The 21,582-nt window shown below is 40.9% G+C and overlaps 2 protein-coding genes across 4 annotated transcripts in view; one reads left to right on the top strand and one right to left on the bottom strand.

Moving 5' to 3' along the window:
* The first annotated feature begins 40 nt into the window (after positions 1-40).
* On the top strand, positions 41-8,556 carry SOD1 (superoxide dismutase 1). Its single transcript, XM_072806730.1, has 5 exons — positions 41-229; positions 4,327-4,420; positions 6,057-6,126; positions 6,952-7,069; positions 8,127-8,556. Exons 1-5 carry the CDS (start codon positions 158-160, stop codon positions 8,232-8,234), a joined length of 462 nt encoding a protein of 153 aa, XP_072662831.1. The 5' UTR covers positions 41-157; the 3' UTR covers positions 8,235-8,556.
* SCAF4 (SR-related CTD associated factor 4) overlaps positions 6,349-21,582 on the bottom strand; it is a 62,975-nt gene continuing 47,741 nt past the window's right edge. For all 3 annotated transcript variants that reach the window (XM_072806729.1, XM_072806727.1, XM_072806728.1), the window contains exon 20: positions 6,349-12,135. In XM_072806729.1, coding sequence (XP_072662830.1) covers positions 11,204-12,135 — 932 coding nt within the window. In that variant the 3' untranslated portion in view covers positions 6,349-11,203. The remainder of the gene's footprint in view (positions 12,136-21,582) is intronic.

Raw genomic sequence — 21,582 nt, forward strand, 5'->3', positions numbered from 1 at the left:
TGCGGGCTGGGGTGGGCGGGGCGCGGCGCTCCGGCCTATAAGAGCGCGCGGCGCGCCCGCCTCGGTTTGCGTCGGCGTCTGCTGCGGCGTCCTCCGCTGCCCTCGGACTGCTGCAGCCGTCGGAGCCCGGCCCGGAGCGCGCCCGCCCTCGCGAGTCATGGAGATGAAGGCCGTGTGCGTGTTGAAGGGCCAGGGCCCGGTGGAGGGCACCATCCACTTCGTGCAGAAGGCAAGGGCGGGGCGGAGGCCGGCGGCCGGCGGCGGGGCGGCGCCCGCGCACCTGTGCCCCGGCGCGGCGTCCGGTCGGGCCTCGGGCGGTCCTCGTCACGCCCCCGCGGCGCCGGGTTTGCGGGTTCGCGCCGCCCGAGGCCTGGACCCCGCGGCGGGGCGGCGGCCGAGTGCTGAGTCACCGCGCGGGCCCGGCGGGGGCGGCGGTGCGTGGCGAGGCCTGGGCGGGGGCGCGGGGAAGGCGCGCCGGCCGCCCCCCGCGGGTGCGGGGCGTGCGGGGGCCCGCGACGGAGGGCGAGGCCGGCTGCCCCGGGGGCCGAGGCGGGACGTTTCCGCAGTGGCTGGCGGCCCCTCCTTGCGGGGTCGCTCTGTGGGTCCCGAGGCTCCTGCGGACTCGGAGTGGCGCAGTCCCGGGCCTGGCCCGCCCTTGAGGTCGGGGGTGGGGGTGGGGAGTGCGGCAGGGCCACCTGGGGCCGGGCGCAGCCGTTACCCCGCGTCGGGGCTTCCTTTCCGCCCGGGAGCCCGCAGCCCGCAGCCCGTGGGCACGGCCGGTCCCGCGGCGGGTGCAGCGCAGCCCCCGGAGCTAGGGGGGTGGCTTGTGCCTCGTGAGTTCAGAGGGTCCTGGGAAACCAGACTCCTGCGACCGTCTCAGGAGTCAGAAATGAAACCATCGAATCCCTGAAGTGGTGGTAATGAGTAAAAGTTTGTTGTGCGCACAGCGGAAGGCGGTCGTGAACCGGGGAGCACTCAGACCAAAAACAGGGAAGGAGGCTGGGGCGGGGGGAGTGAGGGGGTGGGTGGGGGCGTATATTGTCCTAAAGCGGCTTAAATGGGGGAGAAGGCAGGGACGGGGGTCACGGCAGTTTTCTTAAGCGATAAGAAATTGGTTAGCGGTCACCACACCCCGGCCTTGGGAAACAGTGTTTCCATAGGCTTAGGATCTCCAGCGGCGTAAGTAAGATATGACCCAGGTCGAGTTAGTCTGCAAAAGAAGCCAATTAAGCTGTGCTTGTGTGACTAAAATTGGTTTTGTCCCATCAGGGAATTTTCAAGGCTGGTCTCCCGTTTGGTTTTGATTTTAGCTGGACAGAGACCTTAGTTAGGTAGCACCTTACAGAAAAGTTTGGTAGCCGTTGCTCTAGGTCAGGGTCAGGCTGTAAAGGCAAAGGAGATGGCATTGGATAAAGCTTTTCCGCCTCCAAAGCTCCAGAAGCCAGAGAGATAAACGGCTCCCTTGTTGGTTATTTTCCAGACGTGTGTTTTATTTATTATTTTATTTTTTTTTAAACCCTGGGTGCACAGTGGGCTCATTTGGGGAGCTTTTTTTTTTTTCTTTTTTTTTTCTTTTTTCCTGAGAGATGCACAGAGAGAGAGAGAGAGAGGCAGAGACACAGGCAGAGGGAGAAGCAGGCTCCACGCAGGGAACCCGACGTGGGACTCGATCCCGGGTCTCCAGGATCCCGCCCTGGGCTCAAGGCAGGCGCTAAACCGCTGAGCCACCCAGGCGTCCCTGGGGAGCTTTTTAATAAAAATGTCGATATCAGGGCTCAACTCCAGGTGTATCAAAATCTGTCAGAGTGTGGTCTGAGCTTTGCTGTTTTTAAAGTTTTCACAGAAGTACTAGTTTGCACCAAAGATGGAGAACTAATGTTGGTAGAGGGTACTGGATGGGGTTTGGGAGTTGGAAGTCAGGAGGTGTGGACAGTTCCGTTTGACTCTGTTGGGGCATTCATTTAACCAAATTCTCTGTAAAGTGGTCTTGAAATTGCTCTACCAACAGGCCCATTACTGAGATGGTAAAAAAATAAAATGTACAGAAATAATAATACTGCAGAACACATTTTACAAGGAAGGTGCTTGTGGTAAGACTTGTCCCCCAAATCTTAGTGAAGTTAGGAATTGATGGAAAATTGTTTGTTGTATTTGGCTTGATGATCGTAATATTTAACATATGAATGAGATTTAATCTTCAAAGTGTCTTACAGAAATGTAAGAGGACAGGAACAGGAAAACTGATCTTTGAAATTTATGGGAGGGAGCTTAATTCTTTCCTTTAAGTGGTTTCCAGATTTTCTGCTAACGGCATTTTGTCATTTGACTAAATTTTGCTGTTTTCATTTGCCAGACTTTGTTTTGCTCTTCCCTCCTTGGCCAATACTAGAGAAATCTCAAGGGTGGGGGTGGGGGTGAGGGGATTCCTCTGGCCATGGAGAACTAGCTTGGGCATTACATTCAGAAGCCAAGCTTTGAATCCATGCATAACTGAGTTTTCCCACCTTCTCTGAGTAGCGTGTGTGGCTCCCTCATTTTAAGTTCCAAACTTCATTTGGGTGGTGCTGTTTGTACCTGATAAAAGATCCTTGTGTAGTGAAGCATTACAGCTCTACGAATATGCAAGAATGTTAAATTGGAAATGAGCCATATTTGTTTGTTCTATAGAGGGTTTAAAATTGTTGATTAGTTTCCTGTCTTTAAAAATAAGAAATTTTCAGCTGTAAGTCCAAATTCCTAGCTTCCCTTGAAAAAATTTGGAGATCTGCCCATGCTGAGCCCTCATTAGCTCAGGGCAGCACCCTGCAGGACAAGTTTATATTTCTTTTTTGCTTCCCTGACCTGTTTTAGTCATTTAAGGTAACAGCCAGCCTGGTCCCTATAGGGTTGTACCCAGACAGGTTACTGTTGAACTGCTCCTATGCGCTCTGTGCATTACCCATTAATGGAGGCTTGGAAAAACCTGCCCTTTTGTCCCTGTGCTGTTGGTAACACAGTGTGTTTCCATGTTTTAGTATTTCCAAAATTAAAGCTTGTACTTAGAAGAATCCTAGTCTACGTATTTTCAAAAAGAAAAGCGAAGAAGGGCAGCAGTTAAACCACACTACTTTGAGCAGCAGTGTTTATCCAGTGGAAAGTAAAAAATTCAAGGCTAGCACGTCTTGTAACTGTTGGCCCTGGCCATTAAAAAGCAAACCAAGTTAAAAGCAAAGACACCGTCATCGTATTACCGTGTGGTATGGATGCTGTGTATGTTTTATTTTAGTTCCTAAGATCTCTTAGCTGTAATAGTTAACTTTCTTTATTTCTGTATGCAGCCCTGCAGCTCTATTATCTATCACCATTACCTGCATCATGATACCTGTTTTTCTGCTTTAGCGTTTTTTTTTTTTTAAACATTTTATTATTTATGAGACGCAGGGAGAGAGAGGCAGAGATACTGGCAGAGGGGGAAGCAGGATCCTTGAGGGGAGCCAGATGTGGGACTTGAGGATCACAACCTGAGCCAAAAGCAGATGGTTAACCACTGAGCCACCCAGGCGCCCTTCTTCTGCTTTAGTGTTTTTATCGCCCCTTTTTGGTCTTGAGCAGAAAGGTTATTTAGGTTTGAGGGCCTAAAATGACTTTAGAAAACAGTTGCTTAGACCAGAATCAGTCCCCCAGGGAAAGTGGGATAGGATATTTTCTATTAATAAAAAATATTTATGCCGGGAACTGATAAATCCCCCTCTAATGGGAGGAGAGTGGAGAACAGGGATCCTAGAGTAACCAGTTGGACATTTTCAGGGTGTCTTTTTCTTTTTTTGGTGGCAAATCTATATGTTTGCTCTATGGAAGAGTGCACGAAGAAAACAAGGTATATGGTGTGCTAACATTTGGATTAAAAAGTTTGATGTAAATACATTTATCCAGGGAGTGCAAATATAACGTATTCGAAAGCATTTACAAAGTAACTTTTTCATATTACATATTCATTGTAAGGAGGTCAAATCCTATGAAGTCTGTAAACCTACCACCTTAGTGCTCACTCTCCTTGCCCTACTGCTAGATGCTTTTCCTGTGCTATTTTATTAATTGTGATGCGGGCTGCAGGGCTCCTGGGCTGTGAGTGTTAGAACAAGGTCACATCTCCTTTGTGTTGGGTCCCCAGCCTAGAATGGTTAAATAGCTTGCTAGAAAGTGGTGGGCCTAGGATTTGGGCACAGATCTTTAAACTCTCAAGTCCATGTTCCTTCCACTTTCTTGTGATTGGTAAAGATAATACAGCTGTTTTCTTTGTTCAGAAGCACTTGCTCTCTCATTTTTTGTGCTTTTCTTTGACTGAAGGGAAGTGGGCCTGTTGTGGTATCAGGAACCATTACAGGGCTGACTGAAGGCGAGCATGGATTCCACGTCCATCAGTTTGGAGATAATACACAAGGTGGGTGTTGTGTTGGTCTAGTGACTCTTCTATTTGTTTCATCTAGTAAGATAGGACTGAGTAGAGCTACTCCTAAACATTGAAAATCCTCAACATGCCAAAAAAAAAAAAAGGTCAATAGGATTACTAAGGTCAGCCTTAGGAAAATGATCCACAAAGCCGGTTTTTGACTCTATTGAAGTGTGGAAAGGAAAGGGAAGAAGTTGTTGTTGTTTTTTTTTTTTAAGATTTTACTTATTCATGAGAGACACACAGAGCCAGAGGCAAAGGTAGAGGGAGAAGCTGGGAGCCCGATGTGGGACTCGATCCCAGGACTCCAGGATTAAGACCTGAATCAAAGGCAAATGCCCAACCACTGAGCCACCTAGGTGTCCCAGAAGTTGATTTTTTAAAAATCATTATTATATTTTGATTATAAGAGTCTCAAGTATTTAAGAGCATAGAAAATAAGTTAAGCTACCTTTTTATCCTCCATAGTGATCTCAGGTGTTTGTGAGCTGGGGGTCAAGGGTGAGTGCTTCACGCCCAGGGTCTGCATTTATTTTTGTTACCGTTTAAGAATAGCTCCCTACCTTCAACACAAGAGCCTTAGGGGGGACAGAAGTAAGGTAAAATCTGAAAAAAAGAATGTAAACTATTGGTGCTTTTGTTTGAGTTTCATTTTCTCAGTTTGGGATTAGAAAGCAACTTAATGAAAACTTACGGGGTAAAATGCATTTAGTCATCATTTTCCATATTCAGGTAACTTGGTGTTTAGACTTTTTCTGATAACTTGATGGATTCATTTTGCTGGATTTGTTTTTATGTTCTATAATTTGGTTCTTCTAGAAATTACGATTAATGACCAGCTTTGGTCCATTTTGACGATTAAAATTCCTCAAGTTGCTCTCTTTTTTTTACTGCCCCTGTGCTTTGGGAGACATCTGCCTAAGTCTTTGACTTACTCTGCTACTTCTCATAACCTGTGTTGTCTTCTCCCTGGGGGAGTTGGGTTAGAAGCTGTAAACAATGGAAACTTCCCATCACCTGCTGAGTGAAGAAAGCCTGTCACAAAAGAACGCCCTGCATTGTTGTGGTTGTGTTCTGTGAGAATGGCCTTCCTTGAATTACAGAAGCGCCATTTTTACAGAATATATTCTGAATGCCACCCCTTGGAATTCTGTGGGGCAGTGGCCTTGGCCCTTAGATACAAGGTGCCATTATATTCTGCATGCACCAAGTAGAGGCCGCCAGCAGTAGTTGCTGGAAGTATGTTGCTAGGGAGGTAAGTCTCTTATAGTTAAGGTATGCTACCTTATAAGTTTAGACCATAATCATGAAATTTTAATAAAAGCAGAACCATTAAGATCAAGTCCTAGCCCTTTTATTTTACAGAGCAACGAAGAAACCAAAGCCCAGAGAAGGGTATTATCTCTATCGGTGTTAACACGCTAATTAAAATTTGTCTCTACTGCCTGCCCATTTTGTTGATACTGAAGTGTTGCTTCCTGTTTTTATGAACCTAGAAGTCATGATGTATGTCAGTATTTTCTGTATTTGAGGTTTTAGCAATGGCCAGTTTTTTTGTTTGTTTGTTTGTTTTTTTTGGTATTCTGAATTCATAATTCAGCTTTTTTCTTTTTTTTCGGGCAAATAGGCTGTACTAGTGCAGGTCCTCACTTTAATCCTCTGTCCAAAAAACATGGTGGGCCAAAAGATCAAGAGAGGTAAGTGACAAAGTGCTTAACTCTTACTAAAATTATGGCAGTGGCTTGGGGTCAGTACGGGTGTATTCCTTGCAGACTGCACGCTGGCAGAACTGAGTAGGCCTCCCCACCTCTGCTCTTTTTGTTGTCCCTCAAGTCCCCCCCCCCCCCCCTCCACCTCCCAAGTGTTGGAGTAGCTTACTCCCTGGGCTGAGGAATTGACAAATGGACACTTAAGACAAATTGGTTTTGTAGCATTTATTGAATATAGAACTAATACAAGTGCCAAAGGGAACTAATACAGGAAATGTCATGAATAACAGTACTGTCAACCACTAGCAACATAAACCATCATTGTGAAACATAGGAAGCCTTATAGATGAAAATTGGATACTGAAAATTCAGTGAGTCCATTTGTATGTGTGTTTCCTGAGAGCCTTTCAGGAAAATATTAAATTTAAGGGCAGGGATTAATTTATCTTTATAACAGGCATTGGGGCATAGCATTCTTAGCCATGCCAAGAATTAACAGGCATAACTCAGTAACTCAGAGTTTACCCTTTGGTACTTTACCTCTGAAGTTAGAGATGTGCCCCCATCCCACAGTTCTTCCCAGAGCATTACTTTGTACATTTGAAGCTGTGTTTGAAGAGCAGTGTGTCTACAATGTCAGGTTGTTTCTAGTTTTTGTGTATGTTCCAAAACACTCAATCTGCAGGAGTGGGTCCTATTTGATACATACTATGTCCACCTCTTAGTCTACCCTTCTGTATCTGACTCAGTTTTTAATTTAGCTCACAAACTAGCCTGAATCAGTCCTAATCACTGATGCTTTTTCACTGTTAGGCATGTTGGAGACCTGGGCAATGTGACTGCTGGCAAGGATGGCGTGGCCATTGTGTCCATAGAAGATTCTCTGATTGCACTCTCAGGAGACTATTCCATCATTGGCCGCACCATGGTGGTGAGTTTTCATATGATAGGATATGCATACCAATTCTTCTAATACACAGACCTATCTTTTCACGATTTCATGATTGTTAATCCTGGTTTCTAAGGATCCACATACATATTGTACCTTTAGTTCAGATTAGGAAGGGCAATTATTTTATTGGATGATTACAGTGAAGGTGAATTAATGATGTAGGTTGGTTATGACACTGTTCTGCAAAGATAAGATGGTTAACTAGGTTACATTTGGTCATATTAGATCTATATCGTGGAAACAGAAGTAGTCTTTTCTGGTTTTAAGATGGCCAGATTTTCCTGCCACAATTTAGTGTCCCCCTTGTAAATAGAACATTTAAGTCTAAAATCTGAGATGAACCTCAGTATTAGTATTTATTCATGTCTGCAAGTCACCATCACTTGTTTAGTGTGTGGGAAGCCATTGCCCAGAGTTACCCACAGGAGCTGCATCTGGTTCTCGCAGATACCAAGTAGCGTAGGCTCTGTGTTGCCTGCCCAAGAGGACAGTTAAAGGCTCTGTAGTCCTTTCCTTCCAGGTGACCCTAGAGTTTTCTTCAGCTATAGTTGTGAAGCAGAAAAATCATTGATCAATGTTTGAGGAGCCAAATCTTAAAATACTATTTGTTTAAATAGTTGAAGATATTTTTGGGATTACTTATTTACAGACTTATAGTTTCATTAGGCACATTTTTGAGGTTTTAAAAATTCACTCATTGTTTTTTTTTTCAAAACAGTGATTATTAATAGTATAACTCAGGCTACTAAAATTTCACCTGGAGGATTTTTAGTATTTCATTTAGAGATAGCAACACATACCTAGTGTTTATAATGAACTTAGTCGGTATCATCAAGAAAAAACTTTTGAGTAGTAGTTTCTGTTGTTTACCACTAGTTTAAATATTAGTATAGTATATTTCCTTGCTAGGATTATTTGAACATGGTTTTTTTCCTAATATTAAGTGCTTCTTAAAATTTGTCTTTTGGGTATTGGGAAAAGGTGGTGATCACTTGATAGCGCTAAGTTATGTTAATGTTCTTAAAACTTTTTAAAGGTCCACGAGAAACGAGATGACTTGGGCAAAGGTGACAATGAAGAAAGTACACAGACAGGAAACGCCGGGAGTCGTTTGGCTTGTGGTGTCATTGGGATCGCCAAGTAAATATTCCCTAGGATGCGATCTGAGTTCTAGTTAACTCCTATGTTATCTTGCTAGTCGTAGAAATTTAACTTGATAAACATTAAACATTGTAACCTTAAAAGTGTAATTTGTGTGACTTTTTAATTGCTTTAAGTACCTGTAATGAGAACTGATTTATGATCACTTGGAAGATTTGTATAATTTTATAAAACTCCTATTCAGTTAAAATGTATGTTTCAACGATCTCTGTATTTTGCCAGGCTTAATCATATATGGGTATTAAACTTAATTGTCTGAATTTCTTCAATTCTCATTCAAGCCCGCAATAAACAAATATAACATATGGCACTGAATTCTTAACCTATTAAAATATCCAAATTGAAACTCTTAATTAGCTCTTCATACTCCTACATTAGAGCTTGAACGGAACAGATTTAGTAATTAATATGTTAACAGATACTCCGTTTCATAGAGGTCGCTTTTTAAAGTGTTTTAAATGAGGTAAGATGTTTAAATTTTTAGCAGCTTGGTCTTTTAGCTAACACTAACCTCAACTGGAATCTTGGTTGGACAGATCTCCTCTCCTTTTTGTCAGCTTTGGGGGAAATTAAGGTGGTCTCCCTGATTAGCTACTTTAGCTTTTTTATTCAAAAAGTAGGTAAGTTTATTTTAAAAAGTAGATGTTATGGTTTGAGAGAACCCTTTGATAACTTGTAGCAAAATTGTGAACAGCAAGTTAATAGCCTCAGCTAAGAAAAAATTCACCTACCTGCCAAAATGGCACATATTCCACATATCTTACACCTATGAACATTTATTTAGTTTATAATAAGAGTAGAGGTTGGCACAGTCTGCTTTCAGATTAGCCGTTTAAAGAAAGATACCGTAGCATTTTAAGATGGAACCAAAGAAATGTTATGGCTCCTTAAGATTTTACACATCCAATTAAATTTAAGTCTAGTTCTCTTATTGTAAATACTATGTACCTATGAGAAACTGCTTTTAAATGAAATGTTAATTCAGGTTTGACTGGGGATTACAGTTCATTTATTGAAAACTGTAGAATATTATTTCTGATAAACCAGAAGAAATGTTACAATTCTGATTGATCATAAATATATGGTACACTTACCAAATGTAGGATATTGGTGAGGAGAGGAAAAGCCAATTTGGCAAAAGACAATTTGTAGCGTTTTTCAAAGTATTAAAATTGGTGATAAACATCCTCGGAAGTGGTTAAAATCACAGCCAGAATTTAAAAACTGTAATGGATTTCACTAGTGTACAATTTTGGTGCATGTATGTGGGAGAAGACTCCTACTGGGCCTCGCTTCTGACCTTCAAAGCCTCAAGTGTAATCACTACCACTTAGTACCTTAGTACTTTGGGGGGAGGTCTTGTCATGTGCAAATAGGGTGTTTCCAATACTTAAAATTGGAAATACGGGTTTTGGGGTTTAAGTCCTTGAACTAAATAATAATAATAGACTAAATAATCAGATGTAGATTTCTTTACAGAAGCAGTTTCAGTTAGGACTCTTAAACCTCTCAGGTGGGCCAACAAACGAAGGACAAGTTTTATGATTCAAGTGTAGATATCAACCTGGATTTTCTCAAGTCAGGAACACAAGAACATTGTCCTAGATACATTCTCCCCATCAAAACAAAGATCTTGCTGTAGACTACTATTTAAAAACCAAAGTAATAAAGCAGCTTCACCTGGGGATGAGGGCAAAGAAGTTACCTGCTCAATGTACCAAAACTAGGAGTTTAAAAATGTAAAAAAGAAAAAAAAAAAAAAAAAAAAAGCCTTCAACAAGGCCATAAATACTTGGATTGTGTAACAGGTCTTTTCCTTGGCACTGGGGAAAGCAGTTTTGTGGAACTGCTTTTCTGTACTTGTTAGATATAGGGTTTGATTTGGCTTTGGATGTCTTCACATAATAGTTCTTGGAAACCTACATCTATTTTTCCTAGTTAACCCAACAATTTTAAGCAAAAGAAAATATATGTTCTTGTATGTGACAAAAAGTTCAGTCTACCTCTGCCCAGCAGGGGAGTTTAAAAAATGGTGTAAAGAAAGGCAACAGTCAAGGCTTTTAAGGAAACAACAGGTTGCATTTAAGTCCTTAAACATATAAAATAAGACAAAAAGCTTTTAGGTTGCAAATGTTAACCTTGATTTCTTTCACCCTTCTGAAAAATTTAATGGGATGGTAAGAAAACACTCAACCTTCTAAATAAGTAATACCCAGGCAATCAGATAATTCTATAATACAATTGGGTAGTTTGGGATCCAGTTTTCCCCCAGCAAAATTTCTCTTTACAAATTAATTAGGGCAACATTTACCACAAAGCCAATGGCAAAAAAGATAACCTTGATTGAACTGCAAAACTAACAAGCTTTTCAATTAACATTAAAACTAACCTTTACACCTTATGATTGAAAGGCTAAAATTCAAAAATATTACAAATGAAAGTGTTTGAGAAGAACTACATAAAGATGTCTATTTCCATCAAATAAACAAGTCTAATTTAGACTCCCAATACAGTATTAACAGCTCAAACTTTGATGGTGAACAATCCTTTTCCACCTTAGTGCAGTGTAGGAAGAATAGCACACATTAAAGTTTGTTATGAAAATAGAGTTTATTAAAAACATCCCTATTGTTTTGAGGAGCTTTCACCGTTACCTTGTCTTAAATTAAAAAAAAAAAAATAGAGAGCACTTCTAATTACGATTTGTAAACTTTTTAAAGTCAAAACTTTTAAAAAGTTACAGCAAAAAGGGTAATATTTATTCATATTTTCAGTATTTTTTGTTATTTTGTGGCTATTTTTAAATAGAAGGGAAGCAATCAAATTGCTTACAATTCCCCACCAACTACTGCGGGGCTGTGATATAGCAGGAGCAAATATAATACAGCATCTGTACACCTCAAGCTCTACACTCCAGAAGTGTCACTGTCACATTTTGACAAATTCCAGTCTCTAACGAGGAGCCTCTGCTGCTGAGCCAGAATCCTTTTCGGGTTCAACGGATGAGGTAGCCTCAGCAGGTAACTCTTCAGAAGGTTTTACAACTGCAGACTCAGACTCCCCCTTATCAAGTTCTGAAACAGTGTCTACGTTTCCCACTTGGCTAATGGGAGGTTCAACGGTTTTGTTACCACCTGCCCTGTCTGTCACCTCAGGCTTCTCCTTTCCTCGGTTTTCTTCCTTTTCTCTACGAGACTCTCTATCTCTAGAATCTCTCTCTCTGTCTCGATGCCCACTAGAGCGTCTATTTCTCTCTTCCAAGTCTCTGTGCCTGTCCCGGTCAGGGCTCCTTCTTCCCCACTCTCTCCTTTCACGATTACTATTATCTCTATCATCATTACGGTTCCCATACCGTTCCCGGTCATTTTCCACCCTATTTCCAAAAGATCTTCTTCCAAACCTCTCTTGGTCTCTACCTGAATTGAACTGCTGCCTGTTATCATTTCTAAACGGCTGTGGTTGCTGCTGAGCTGGTGGTGGCTGCTGCGCTGGTGGCGGCTGCTGCGGCTGTGGCTGTGGCGGTGGCGGCTGCTGTGGCTGTGCTTGTTGCTGCCTTCCGTCTCTGTCTTCAGGACCCCCTGGGCCTGGCCCTGGGCCCCCAAGCCCTGGCATTCCGCCAGGCCTAACAAAGGGGCCATGAGGTGGAAAGGGGCCTTTCATCCCGTGAGGTGGAGGCATTCCAAAGCCCCCAGGTCCTGGAGGTGGACCTCTATGCATCATATGTGGTGGCATGGGACGAGGTGGCATCAAGGGAAATCGCTGTAAGTGAGGTGGAGGCATTCCTGGAGGGCGCTGAAGTGGGATCAGGCCAGGTCGGGCTCCAAGAAGACCAGTGGATGGTGCCTGGAGCCCAATTACAGGGCCGGGGGCAACTCCTTGAGTACCTAAAAGAAAGCAAAAATAAAAATCTATATATAATGTAGAAGATGGCATTCTATTTTCACTTGTTTCCTGTGGAGCCTGAATCAAAGTGAATGAAGTTCAATCCAGAATCTTCAGATTTCGTGGTGTTTGCCAGTTTACCTGTGAAAAACTCAACATGAGGGCCTAGTAACAACTGACCTGCATTCTTAAAGATCTATTACATACCATATATATATATATATATATATATGGAAGAATAGCACATACTAAAGTTTGTTATGAATATATATACACATATGTATTACTAATATATAGATAATTAGTATCTAATACTGGGAGAGGTCAAAATTAGCTGGAAAAGGAAAATGCAATATACTGATTTTTGGAAAAAGTATGTTAAAGTCTCCTACAGCCTTCATTAGTAGCTGTTTGGTAAAAATACTTAAAAAACATTTGAAAAATATAATGTACTAGGCCTAATGAGAAAGGGCAAAATATCTGAACCAACTGAAGGCCAGCTCAGGTGTACTCTTAGGAAATTTTACACTTTAAAGTCTTAAGACTAGAAACAAATGGGGTCACTGATCCAGAAAATCCACTGAAGAGGGAGGGCTCTTTGATTCTACGTCATCCAAATGCCTTACTATACAGTAACCATCACCTGAAACAGGAATGCTTATAAATAAAGATCGATACACCAGTGCAAAGTTTATTTTTACAGGTCCTTTTTCAAAGCACAGCATAAGGTGTCACTTGCTAGGTCACAATGACGGAGGTATTCATCTTCATTCTTCCTAAGGTGACAAGACGCTGGTGCTGTTGACAGTGGCAAGGACTTACTAGCTTTATTTCCCATTTACATGAGGGTTTCCTCAGGTTTTGGTGAAAGTCATACAACAACCCATCATTTAAAATGCTATGGCAAACAGGATGGATTTCTGTTTCGGATCAGGACTTAAATAACAGAAAGGCATCATCTCTCTCTTTCTTTGCAAGCATCAACATCACAAGGCACATACTATGGCCAACAGGATTTACTGTAACATTGGGGATGTTCTATATGTTGTCAGAATATATACTGTTGACCCCTTTGTGCAAGTTATGGGTTATGACTAGACCAGCAATGGTAGAGAAATGCCTGGGTGACACGGATTAAAAAAACAAAAACAAAAACAAAAAAACCCCCCAAGAGCAAACCCAATACTTTTAAGTATTTTTCTTTCCCTCTCCCCCAACATCAGGTTATTTTCTGGTTTCAACTTGAACCACTTCCTCTCATGTGCTTCAGCAAACATTTAACAAGTCCTGCTGGCTCCTAAATTTTTTGTACAGGCAATACTAAACATAAACAAGAATTTCTACTTCAGTATGTGCTCCTCACATGTTGTTTGATACTACTGTCAGATTTGACTAAACAGAGTGTACCTGAAAAATATATGTAAACCAGTTTATAACTTTTAACCTGAAGACTTACCAGCTTTGGTATTTACTTACAATACCTTCTTTCAAATGCTTAAAAAGTATGTTTGGTGAAATCTAATCTCACTTAGGAATGACTTTGGACATGTGCCTCAGAAATGAGAGAGTGAGCTCAGAGCCTTCTCCATAGTTAAAATGCTGAAATTATCACATCTATTTTCATGGGTGATAAATATCCTAACATTAAATATCTGACTTCACAAAAATAGATGCATTTTTTTTTCATTGCTGACTCAGATCATACTAAAACCTCTTGTGATCCCCCAATACCCACCAGAATTTAAAGTCCAGCACTTTGGTAGCTGGGAAAATGTGAACACAATGAGCTTCCACATGTCAGGTGTAAAGGTAAAAATACGCTAAATATAAATACCACAGTAAAGTTACAGCAGAAATTACGAAGTAGACGATTGAGGCAAAGACCTTGTCTCTTCACATACTCTTCAGACTCCTTGAAAATCCCAATGAACATATACAGAACCGCCACATATCCGTATTTCAGATCAAAATGAATTCATGATGGCAAACATTATTTCTATCCCTTAGTAAACACTGAGTGTATACCATACAGCAGGGTAACAAAAGCACCTAAGATATGTCCTTTCACTTTTTAAAGAAATGTCCCAATATCTGTAGACTCTAACTCAAATATAAAATGTATTGTATCTAGTACTTTCCTTTTAATAGAGACACCACACAGACACACTTAAACTGAGCTTTACTTTCCCCACCAACCTTTAAAACATGACCAGTTTACTCTCTTACAGAAATTACTATGGCACATTTGAGTTACTTATCTATAGGTTCAAGAGGCCAATGCCAAATTTTTAATTAACACTAGAAAAATGGGTAAGAGGTTCAAAGCATATTATAACAAAAGAATTAGGTTCAAATGAATCTTTAAAAGAAAACAGTGACTCTTGCTGGACAATAGAAAAGTCCTATTTCCTGATTTACCCATGAAGACTGGCTTCCCTTAACCACCAATCTTGACAGTGGCCAAAGGATGTAAGGCCACCTTACCATTATACACAACAGATGGCAATGTTTCTCTTTAAAATATAAACCTGTCTCTAGGAACACATCTCTTAAGTCCTTTGTAACATGCATTTGAGTACAGAGATTGACTCAATGGGATTAACATTTATGGTAATCATGTAAACTACCTACAAAGCACACTTTTTTATAAAGCAAAAATACTGCCTAGTTCATTGATTATGTGTGGATATTTTTATTTGCCTAAAACACTACACACTCAAATCCCTTCTCTCATTTGTAAGTAAGTAGATTTCCATTTAATCCTTCCTGGATTGGCATTTACAGCTTCTCCTGACAAGAGTATTCCCATAGTCCTAAATGCGGGCCTTTAGGCCACAGAAGTGATAAAATTGTGAATTATTATTATTATTTGCAGTGAACATGTGTTGCTTTTATAATAGAAGTTGTATTTAACTAAAAGCATACCAGATGGCATAAGCCCTTGATGGGTATGCTAGCTGAATTTCATTTTTTTAGGATAGCAGACATGATATATACATCAATGGGCTATATAGTTATGAGTTACTGAGGTCTAAAGGGCATTCAAAACAATTATTCATTTGCTCTGGAAGTAGGATGTGCAATGCCACTGACAACTTTTCTTGAGTTACAAATTAAAAAAAAAATTCACACACGTTGAACACCTGAGCTTTACATTAAGAGATTTCATGTGCTGGAGATATAAATAAGACATAGTCCATTCCTTCAAACAGGATATATAGCCTAACCAGAAACAAAGACATCTGACACGTGATGGAAGAGATGGCACGAGCTACTATGGTGGCAAAGGTGGAACTGCTTGCTGGCCTGCATGAACCCGAATGTGTGCATGACCCTGAGTGCGAAGCCTAGGGTGTATGAACGGGGTCTCAAAACAAAGGACATAACTAGTCAAGAGAACTGCAACAGTGCCTTTGGGCTAGAGAGAGAAAACAAAACAGAAGATGAGGTTTACTACTGAAGCAGCAAGAAAAGAATTTGTGTGAATACAAATTACTACCAGTTAAGGAAAGAGGTTCATGAGGCTGAGCGAGCGGGCTAGCACAATTCAGAGCTGATAAGCCACAAGAAGAAAGCTTGGACTTTGACTTAAGGGATGGGGTGACGACCAAGCCATTTTTGGCAGGGATCATCCCGTGTTCATATTTGAAAGACCTTTCCTGCAAGCAGTGTACAGGAGAGCCAGGTGAGGAAAGACACTGGGAAGCAGGAAGACTCTTACCCCCAGAATCCAGGAGACGGAAATGAGACTGAACTGGAGGGGACAGAGATGAGGAAGAGACATAAAACATGTAATGGGCAGGCCTGAAATTTGAGGTGCAGGAAACATAGCTCTCTGTTCTGAATGAGCAGATGGAAGTATCAATGCAGTGCAGGAATTTAGAAGTTACTTTGGGGGAGACATAGGACAAATTTCTACTGATAGCTGGAAGAGACTGGGTCAGATCTGGTGGAAATGTGTGGAAGAACCTGGTACGTGTATCTATAGTTCACAAGAGAAGTTACAGTGATACCCACGGTACGGTGAGAAAAGGGAAGAAAGAGTTCAGGGCAAACACCACCTCAAAAGTGTCTGAAATTTTAATACAGCAAGATGTTAAGGCAGGAAAAAAGGGCAGCCCCAAATGTCTGCCTTCAAATTTGAGAATACAAGAAACATGTTGGAATTTAACTCGAAATAACCAAAACTGAACTGTGAATATTCCTAAAACGAGCCAAAACCCAGTCATTTCACAATTAAAAACTAAAAGTCAAGATTAAAGGGGAGGTGCCAGTGCTGTCTAGAGCAAAGCTGTCCAGCTGGAATTATGTGACATTAAGAACAGGTATGTTGGGATCCCTGGGTGGCGCCACAGTTTGGCGCCTGCCTTTGGCCCAGGGCGCGATCCGGGAGACCCTGGATCGAATCCCACGTCGGGCTCCCGGTGCATGGAGCCTGCTTCTCCCTCTGCCTGTGTCTCTGCCTCTCTCTCTCTGTGACTATCATAAATAAATAAAAAAAAAAAAATTAAGAACAGGTATGTTAAAAGGCTACAGGGGCAGTGAGAGAGGGGAAGGTGGTATCATGGCTGGAGTCCAATGTGCACCTGGAAATCCCAGGACATAAATAAAGGGACACAACGTCTGCCCAAAAGGTAGCTTTCTGCGAAGGACCATAGCGGTGGGCAGGGAGGACAGGGAGACACCGAGAAAGTTACTCAAGGTTTGAATTCGTAATACTTCCTTCGGCAGTGACCCAACTGCTGCAGGTTAGTTGGATGCTTCTTAAAGAGGATATAAATTTAAGTGGGATCCTTCAAGGAAAGCAAGGACTAACTAGGTGAAAGGGGAGGACGGGTGGAGGGAACATCTAAGGCAGCAAGGCAGTTCTACTCTCTTCGCCAAGATCCTACCAAAGCCATTGCCTCTTGGAAGTCCTGAACTTTCGTTACAAACACCTGTATCACTGCCGAATTCTCACCTGCGCACCCCACTCTCTGACGCCCTTCTCGGAAGGTTTTATCCATCCCATGAGGCTCAGCAATGCCCTTCATTGTCTTTACTTTCCCCTCCTTACCTGTCTCAAGAGTTCATGATTCCCCCTCACCACAGCTGCCTGGAAAACCTTCAATGGTTACTGGATGCAACTCTTCTACTCATCTGGACACCAACAGAGCTGAGGGTCACCCCACCCGCAACATGTGAACTGGTCTCTTTTAAAGTTTACAACTACAACCACAAGTGCTTCCTTAATTCTGGTTAGTAGCCCTAAATTTTCCTAGTCAGTTCACATTCTCATTTCTCTAGATATCTAATCCACATGTTCTGGTTTCTTCTTAATCCTGTCAAGTCTTAAAGGGTTTTATAACAAATTCAGTGAGATAAACTCAAGTTTATAATTCACCCACATAAAAGTATGTAATTCAGTGGTTTTTAGTATATTCAGAGCTGGGCAACCGTCACAATCAACTTTAGTATATTTTCATCACCTCAAAAAGAAACCCAAATGCCATCACCCACCATTTTCAGGCAATTGCCTCCTCCTGCCCCTTCCAGGCAACCATATATTCCATCTATAGATTTGCCTATTCTGAACATTTTATATAAATGGAATCATACAATGTGATCCTCTGATGACTAGACCTTCTTTCACTTATTAGTCTATCTTTTCAAGGTTCACTCATCTTGTAGCATGTAAAAGTGCTTCTAAATTACCAAGTACTATTCCATTATATGGTTTATAATGGAAACCATTACATTGGTTTACCATGGAAAAAAAATAAAAGTTGTTCGAAGAATTTTTCATTCACTTACCTACCACCACATCTATCAATTTACCCGTATCCACATCACTCCTACTGAGAACATTATGTTCCTAGGGCTAAGCCCTTTAATCAAAACCTGAACCCATGCCCTCTTACCTACGTAAGGATATCAACTTAGCAAACACCTCCTTTCTTGCGCCAAAACCTTCCCCTCTACTGATTTGCCAATAAAGATGCTTTAGTTTCATCCATTTTTTAGAAATAAACTCTCCGTTACCTTGCATCTCTTTCAACTACCACCCCATTTTACTATTCCTCTATGTAACAAATCTCAGAGATGTGAAAAAATCACTGTATCCACTTCTTCAGCTCTCATTCTCTCCTGACCCCATATAATTGGGCTTTTGGATCCATCATTCCGAGGAAATATTTCTAAGGTTACCCGGGAGCCTTCATTTTACTAAATCCAGGCAGCAAGCTTCAGTGTCCTTCCTTGACTCATCAATATAACTGAAGGTTGCTCCCTAACTCTACTTGGCATCCAGAATACCCTCTACTTTACCTCCTTAGCCCACTGGCTGCAACTTCCAGTATCCTCTACTGAATATAACAGTATAGAACAGTGGTTAAAACCACAGGTGTGTTGGAGCAATGCTAGCTTAAATTATGGATTCCCCACTTCTAGCTGTTGATTGGGCCAGGCTACTTCCTCTGCTTCAGCATCCCTATCCATAAAATGGGGTAATTGTACCTACCTCTTAGAGATGTAAGGCTCAAATGACAGACACAAACTCTTCAGAAGAGTTCCTGGCATATGGAAGGAACCATGTCTATCTTAGTTCTCAGTAATGTATTCTCAATTATTAAGTGTTGAAGGCTTCCTGGGCTTGTCCCTCTTACCATGTCTCTACATTCCCTCCTTAGGTACTCTCACAGGTTCCTGTGGCTTTGCTGATGTGTTTGTGGATGACACCCGAAATTACATCTCTAGACTTTATTCATCAAGTTGTTTACTTACCATCTGCACCTAAATTTCAAAGTTAAAATACCTAACATCCTAACCTGATATCCTCTTTGCAAAGCCACTCCTCCTTGACATTTGCCCACTTCAGGGATGGAAAATTACATCCTATCAACTGCTCATGTCAAAAACTCATTCTTGACTCCCTTCTCTCATCCCGTATTTAAATAATAACTTAGTAAGGAGGCCCAATCTGCAAAATAATTCAGTGCCCAATTACATCATTTCCTCACTTTATCACCCCCAATGCAAGTGGCTAGCCTGCATCTCATGGACTGCAACAGCATCTAGAGTCTCCTTTCCACTCTTACCAACTCCTATAGTCTGTTTTCTATATAGAACTGTCATCCTTTAAAAAATATACATCAGTTATAACTACAATATTCCCCATTGCTCTCATAACCAGGCCCTTGACATTCTCTGAACTGATTGCCTGACACTCTTTTTTCACCCTGCTTCAGCCACACTAGGTCACTGGGTCCCCCCTCAAACAAGCCAAGTTCATTCTCAATCCTGGCCTCCTTTTGGTCTTTTACCTGAAATGTCTTTCCTCTACTTCAATGGCTTTTCCCCATCATTTCTCTCCATATTACCTTCTTAGATGCCCTCCTGAGCCATCCTTGTTAAAACAGCACATCCCTTGTGACATTCTTCCAATCCCTAAGTGTTTCCTGCTTCATTCTTTATAGGATTAATCTCCATGTGAAAACACTAGTTTATTATCTAAGTCCCTCCTAGAATATAAGCTCTAAAAAGACAGGCTTTTTTTCGTTCATTCGGGTTATCTCTAGCACCCTGAAGGGTGCCTGGGACACAATAAGGTACTGAATAGACAAATGTTGAAACGCTCAAATGAATGGTGGTGGCAGAGATGACGACCAAACTCATCAAGGAGAAAATCTCTCTCAGGAGGCCAAGAGCAGAGGCTATAAGGTCCAGGTCTCTCCCCCAGGATGCGGAGTGTCTTTCTGCTGTTAACTTACAAAGATCTGAAATTTATTTTGAGAAAGGCTGGAATTTTCTTTCACAACCTCCTTTTCTGTTCTTAGTTGCAGTTCCACCTTTTTTGATCTGATCCCAATAAAATGAATGTGACTGTGGTATTTGCATGAACCTAAAATAAAATTTTCCCACACAAGGAAAAAAAATTATCACTCTTCTCTCTCCTACTGATATCCTGAAATCCCTTGGTATGCATACACGTAATTTTTAAAAATCACTGTCTTTTCATCCCAGACCTTCAGAAAATGGAAATAATAGTACAACCCATACATGTCTTTCCTTTGCCTAGATTTACTATTTAGTAACATTTAGAGTATAACTATTTTGAAAAGACTCCCAGGCAATTCTTTTAACAGGTAGTATGTTGGGAGCTGGGGAGAACAAAAGAGTAAGGAGCTAGTTTTCAAAGAATGAGAAAGCACATTTTAGTATTATACATTAAGATTACACCAAAAACAAAAACAAAAAACCGTGACTAGAATGTTAACGAGAGATTTTAAGAGAAATTTGAATTTTTAATAGTGCAGGTATACCGAGAGTTGGATCTGTTTTTAGCACAGGAGTACATCAGGTTTTCATAAAATCCAATATGTGAAAACCAGAATTTTAAATAGAGAGAAATCAGACACAGATTATTTTAAAATGACTCCTTGGCTTTTTGCAAAGTAATGTACAATAGGCTGTCTGGTCTATTTCCTATAGTTCATGTATAGTTGCTTTTTTAGAATTTGTATACAAATTGCTATTTTACTTTAACTGGCAAAGCGTAACAGCTCTGACTTAATTAAAAGTAGCACTATTAGAGTGAAGAAGTCTGAAATAAATGGCTAACCTATCACTGAATGAGATTTTTCCCTAGGAAATTCTACTTTCAATGTTAGCTGGAAAAAAAAAAATCTTACCTGAAATTCTTCACAGCAACATCTTTGTCTACCAAAATTGATCTACAGCCTGGAGTGTCTGCCCCTCCCACCTTCCTCAAGCCCAGAGTGATGTATGTCACAGATTTAAATTTAAGAGACTCTTTAGGCTGGAATTCTATAGCCTAGGAAGCGCAGAGGGACATGGAGACAATGTGATAAGCAGCTTTCAAGTTTCTGTACAAGATCTTCCCTATGTGTTTCATTTGAAGTACTTCACCTTCTGAGAAAATACAGTGTATTCATCCATCAATTCATATCCAAGGCAAGTATTTGTTGTGGATTAATAGCTGTTAATTATCTACTGAACAATGTTCTATACTAAATTGAAGGTACTGTGGTGAGTATGTGGGAAACATTCCACTATGTAACATTAGTGGAATAATTACCAATTTAATACTTAAGAGTACCAACTCAAATATTTTAAAGCCTACAAAGAACACTTTATAGGATAAAGACAACAGGATTTTTGGGGTACCAAATAAATCAAATACCTACTAGCTCCCTCCAGCTTATAACTTAAAACCAAACATTACAGCAAAATTCACAAGAAAAAATATTAAAATGTAAAAAGTTCTATTAAAAATTAGGTATTATCATTAAAAAAACTACTTTCTAGAATTTTCTTCCAGTTTTCTTTGAATGTTATTCATACTAGATTGGTGCTCTAATGTTCTAATTTAAATGTTAAAAAACACTAACTATAAAAAAATAAAAACTCTGGGCAGAGAAATCCAAGCTAAGTGAAATCACCACAAATCA

This window comes from Canis lupus, chromosome 30, assembly GCF_048164855.1.
Source record: "Canis lupus baileyi chromosome 30, mCanLup2.hap1, whole genome shotgun sequence".
NCBI lineage: Eukaryota > Metazoa > Chordata > Mammalia > Carnivora > Canidae > Canis > Canis lupus.

Excerpts from the sequence above, each read along its gene's own strand:
- SOD1 (XM_072806730.1), top strand. The coding sequence starts at position 158 with ATGGAGATGAAGGCCGTGTGCGTGTTGAAGGGCCAGGGCCCGGTGGAG. Across the intron at positions 230-4,326 it reads CCATCCACTTCGTGCAGAAG|GGAAGTGGGCCTGTTGTGGT; the intron begins GCAAGGGCGGGG and ends CTTTGACTGAAG. Across the intron at positions 4,421-6,056 it reads GTTTGGAGATAATACACAAG|GCTGTACTAGTGCAGGTCCT; the intron begins GTGGGTGTTGTG and ends TCGGGCAAATAG.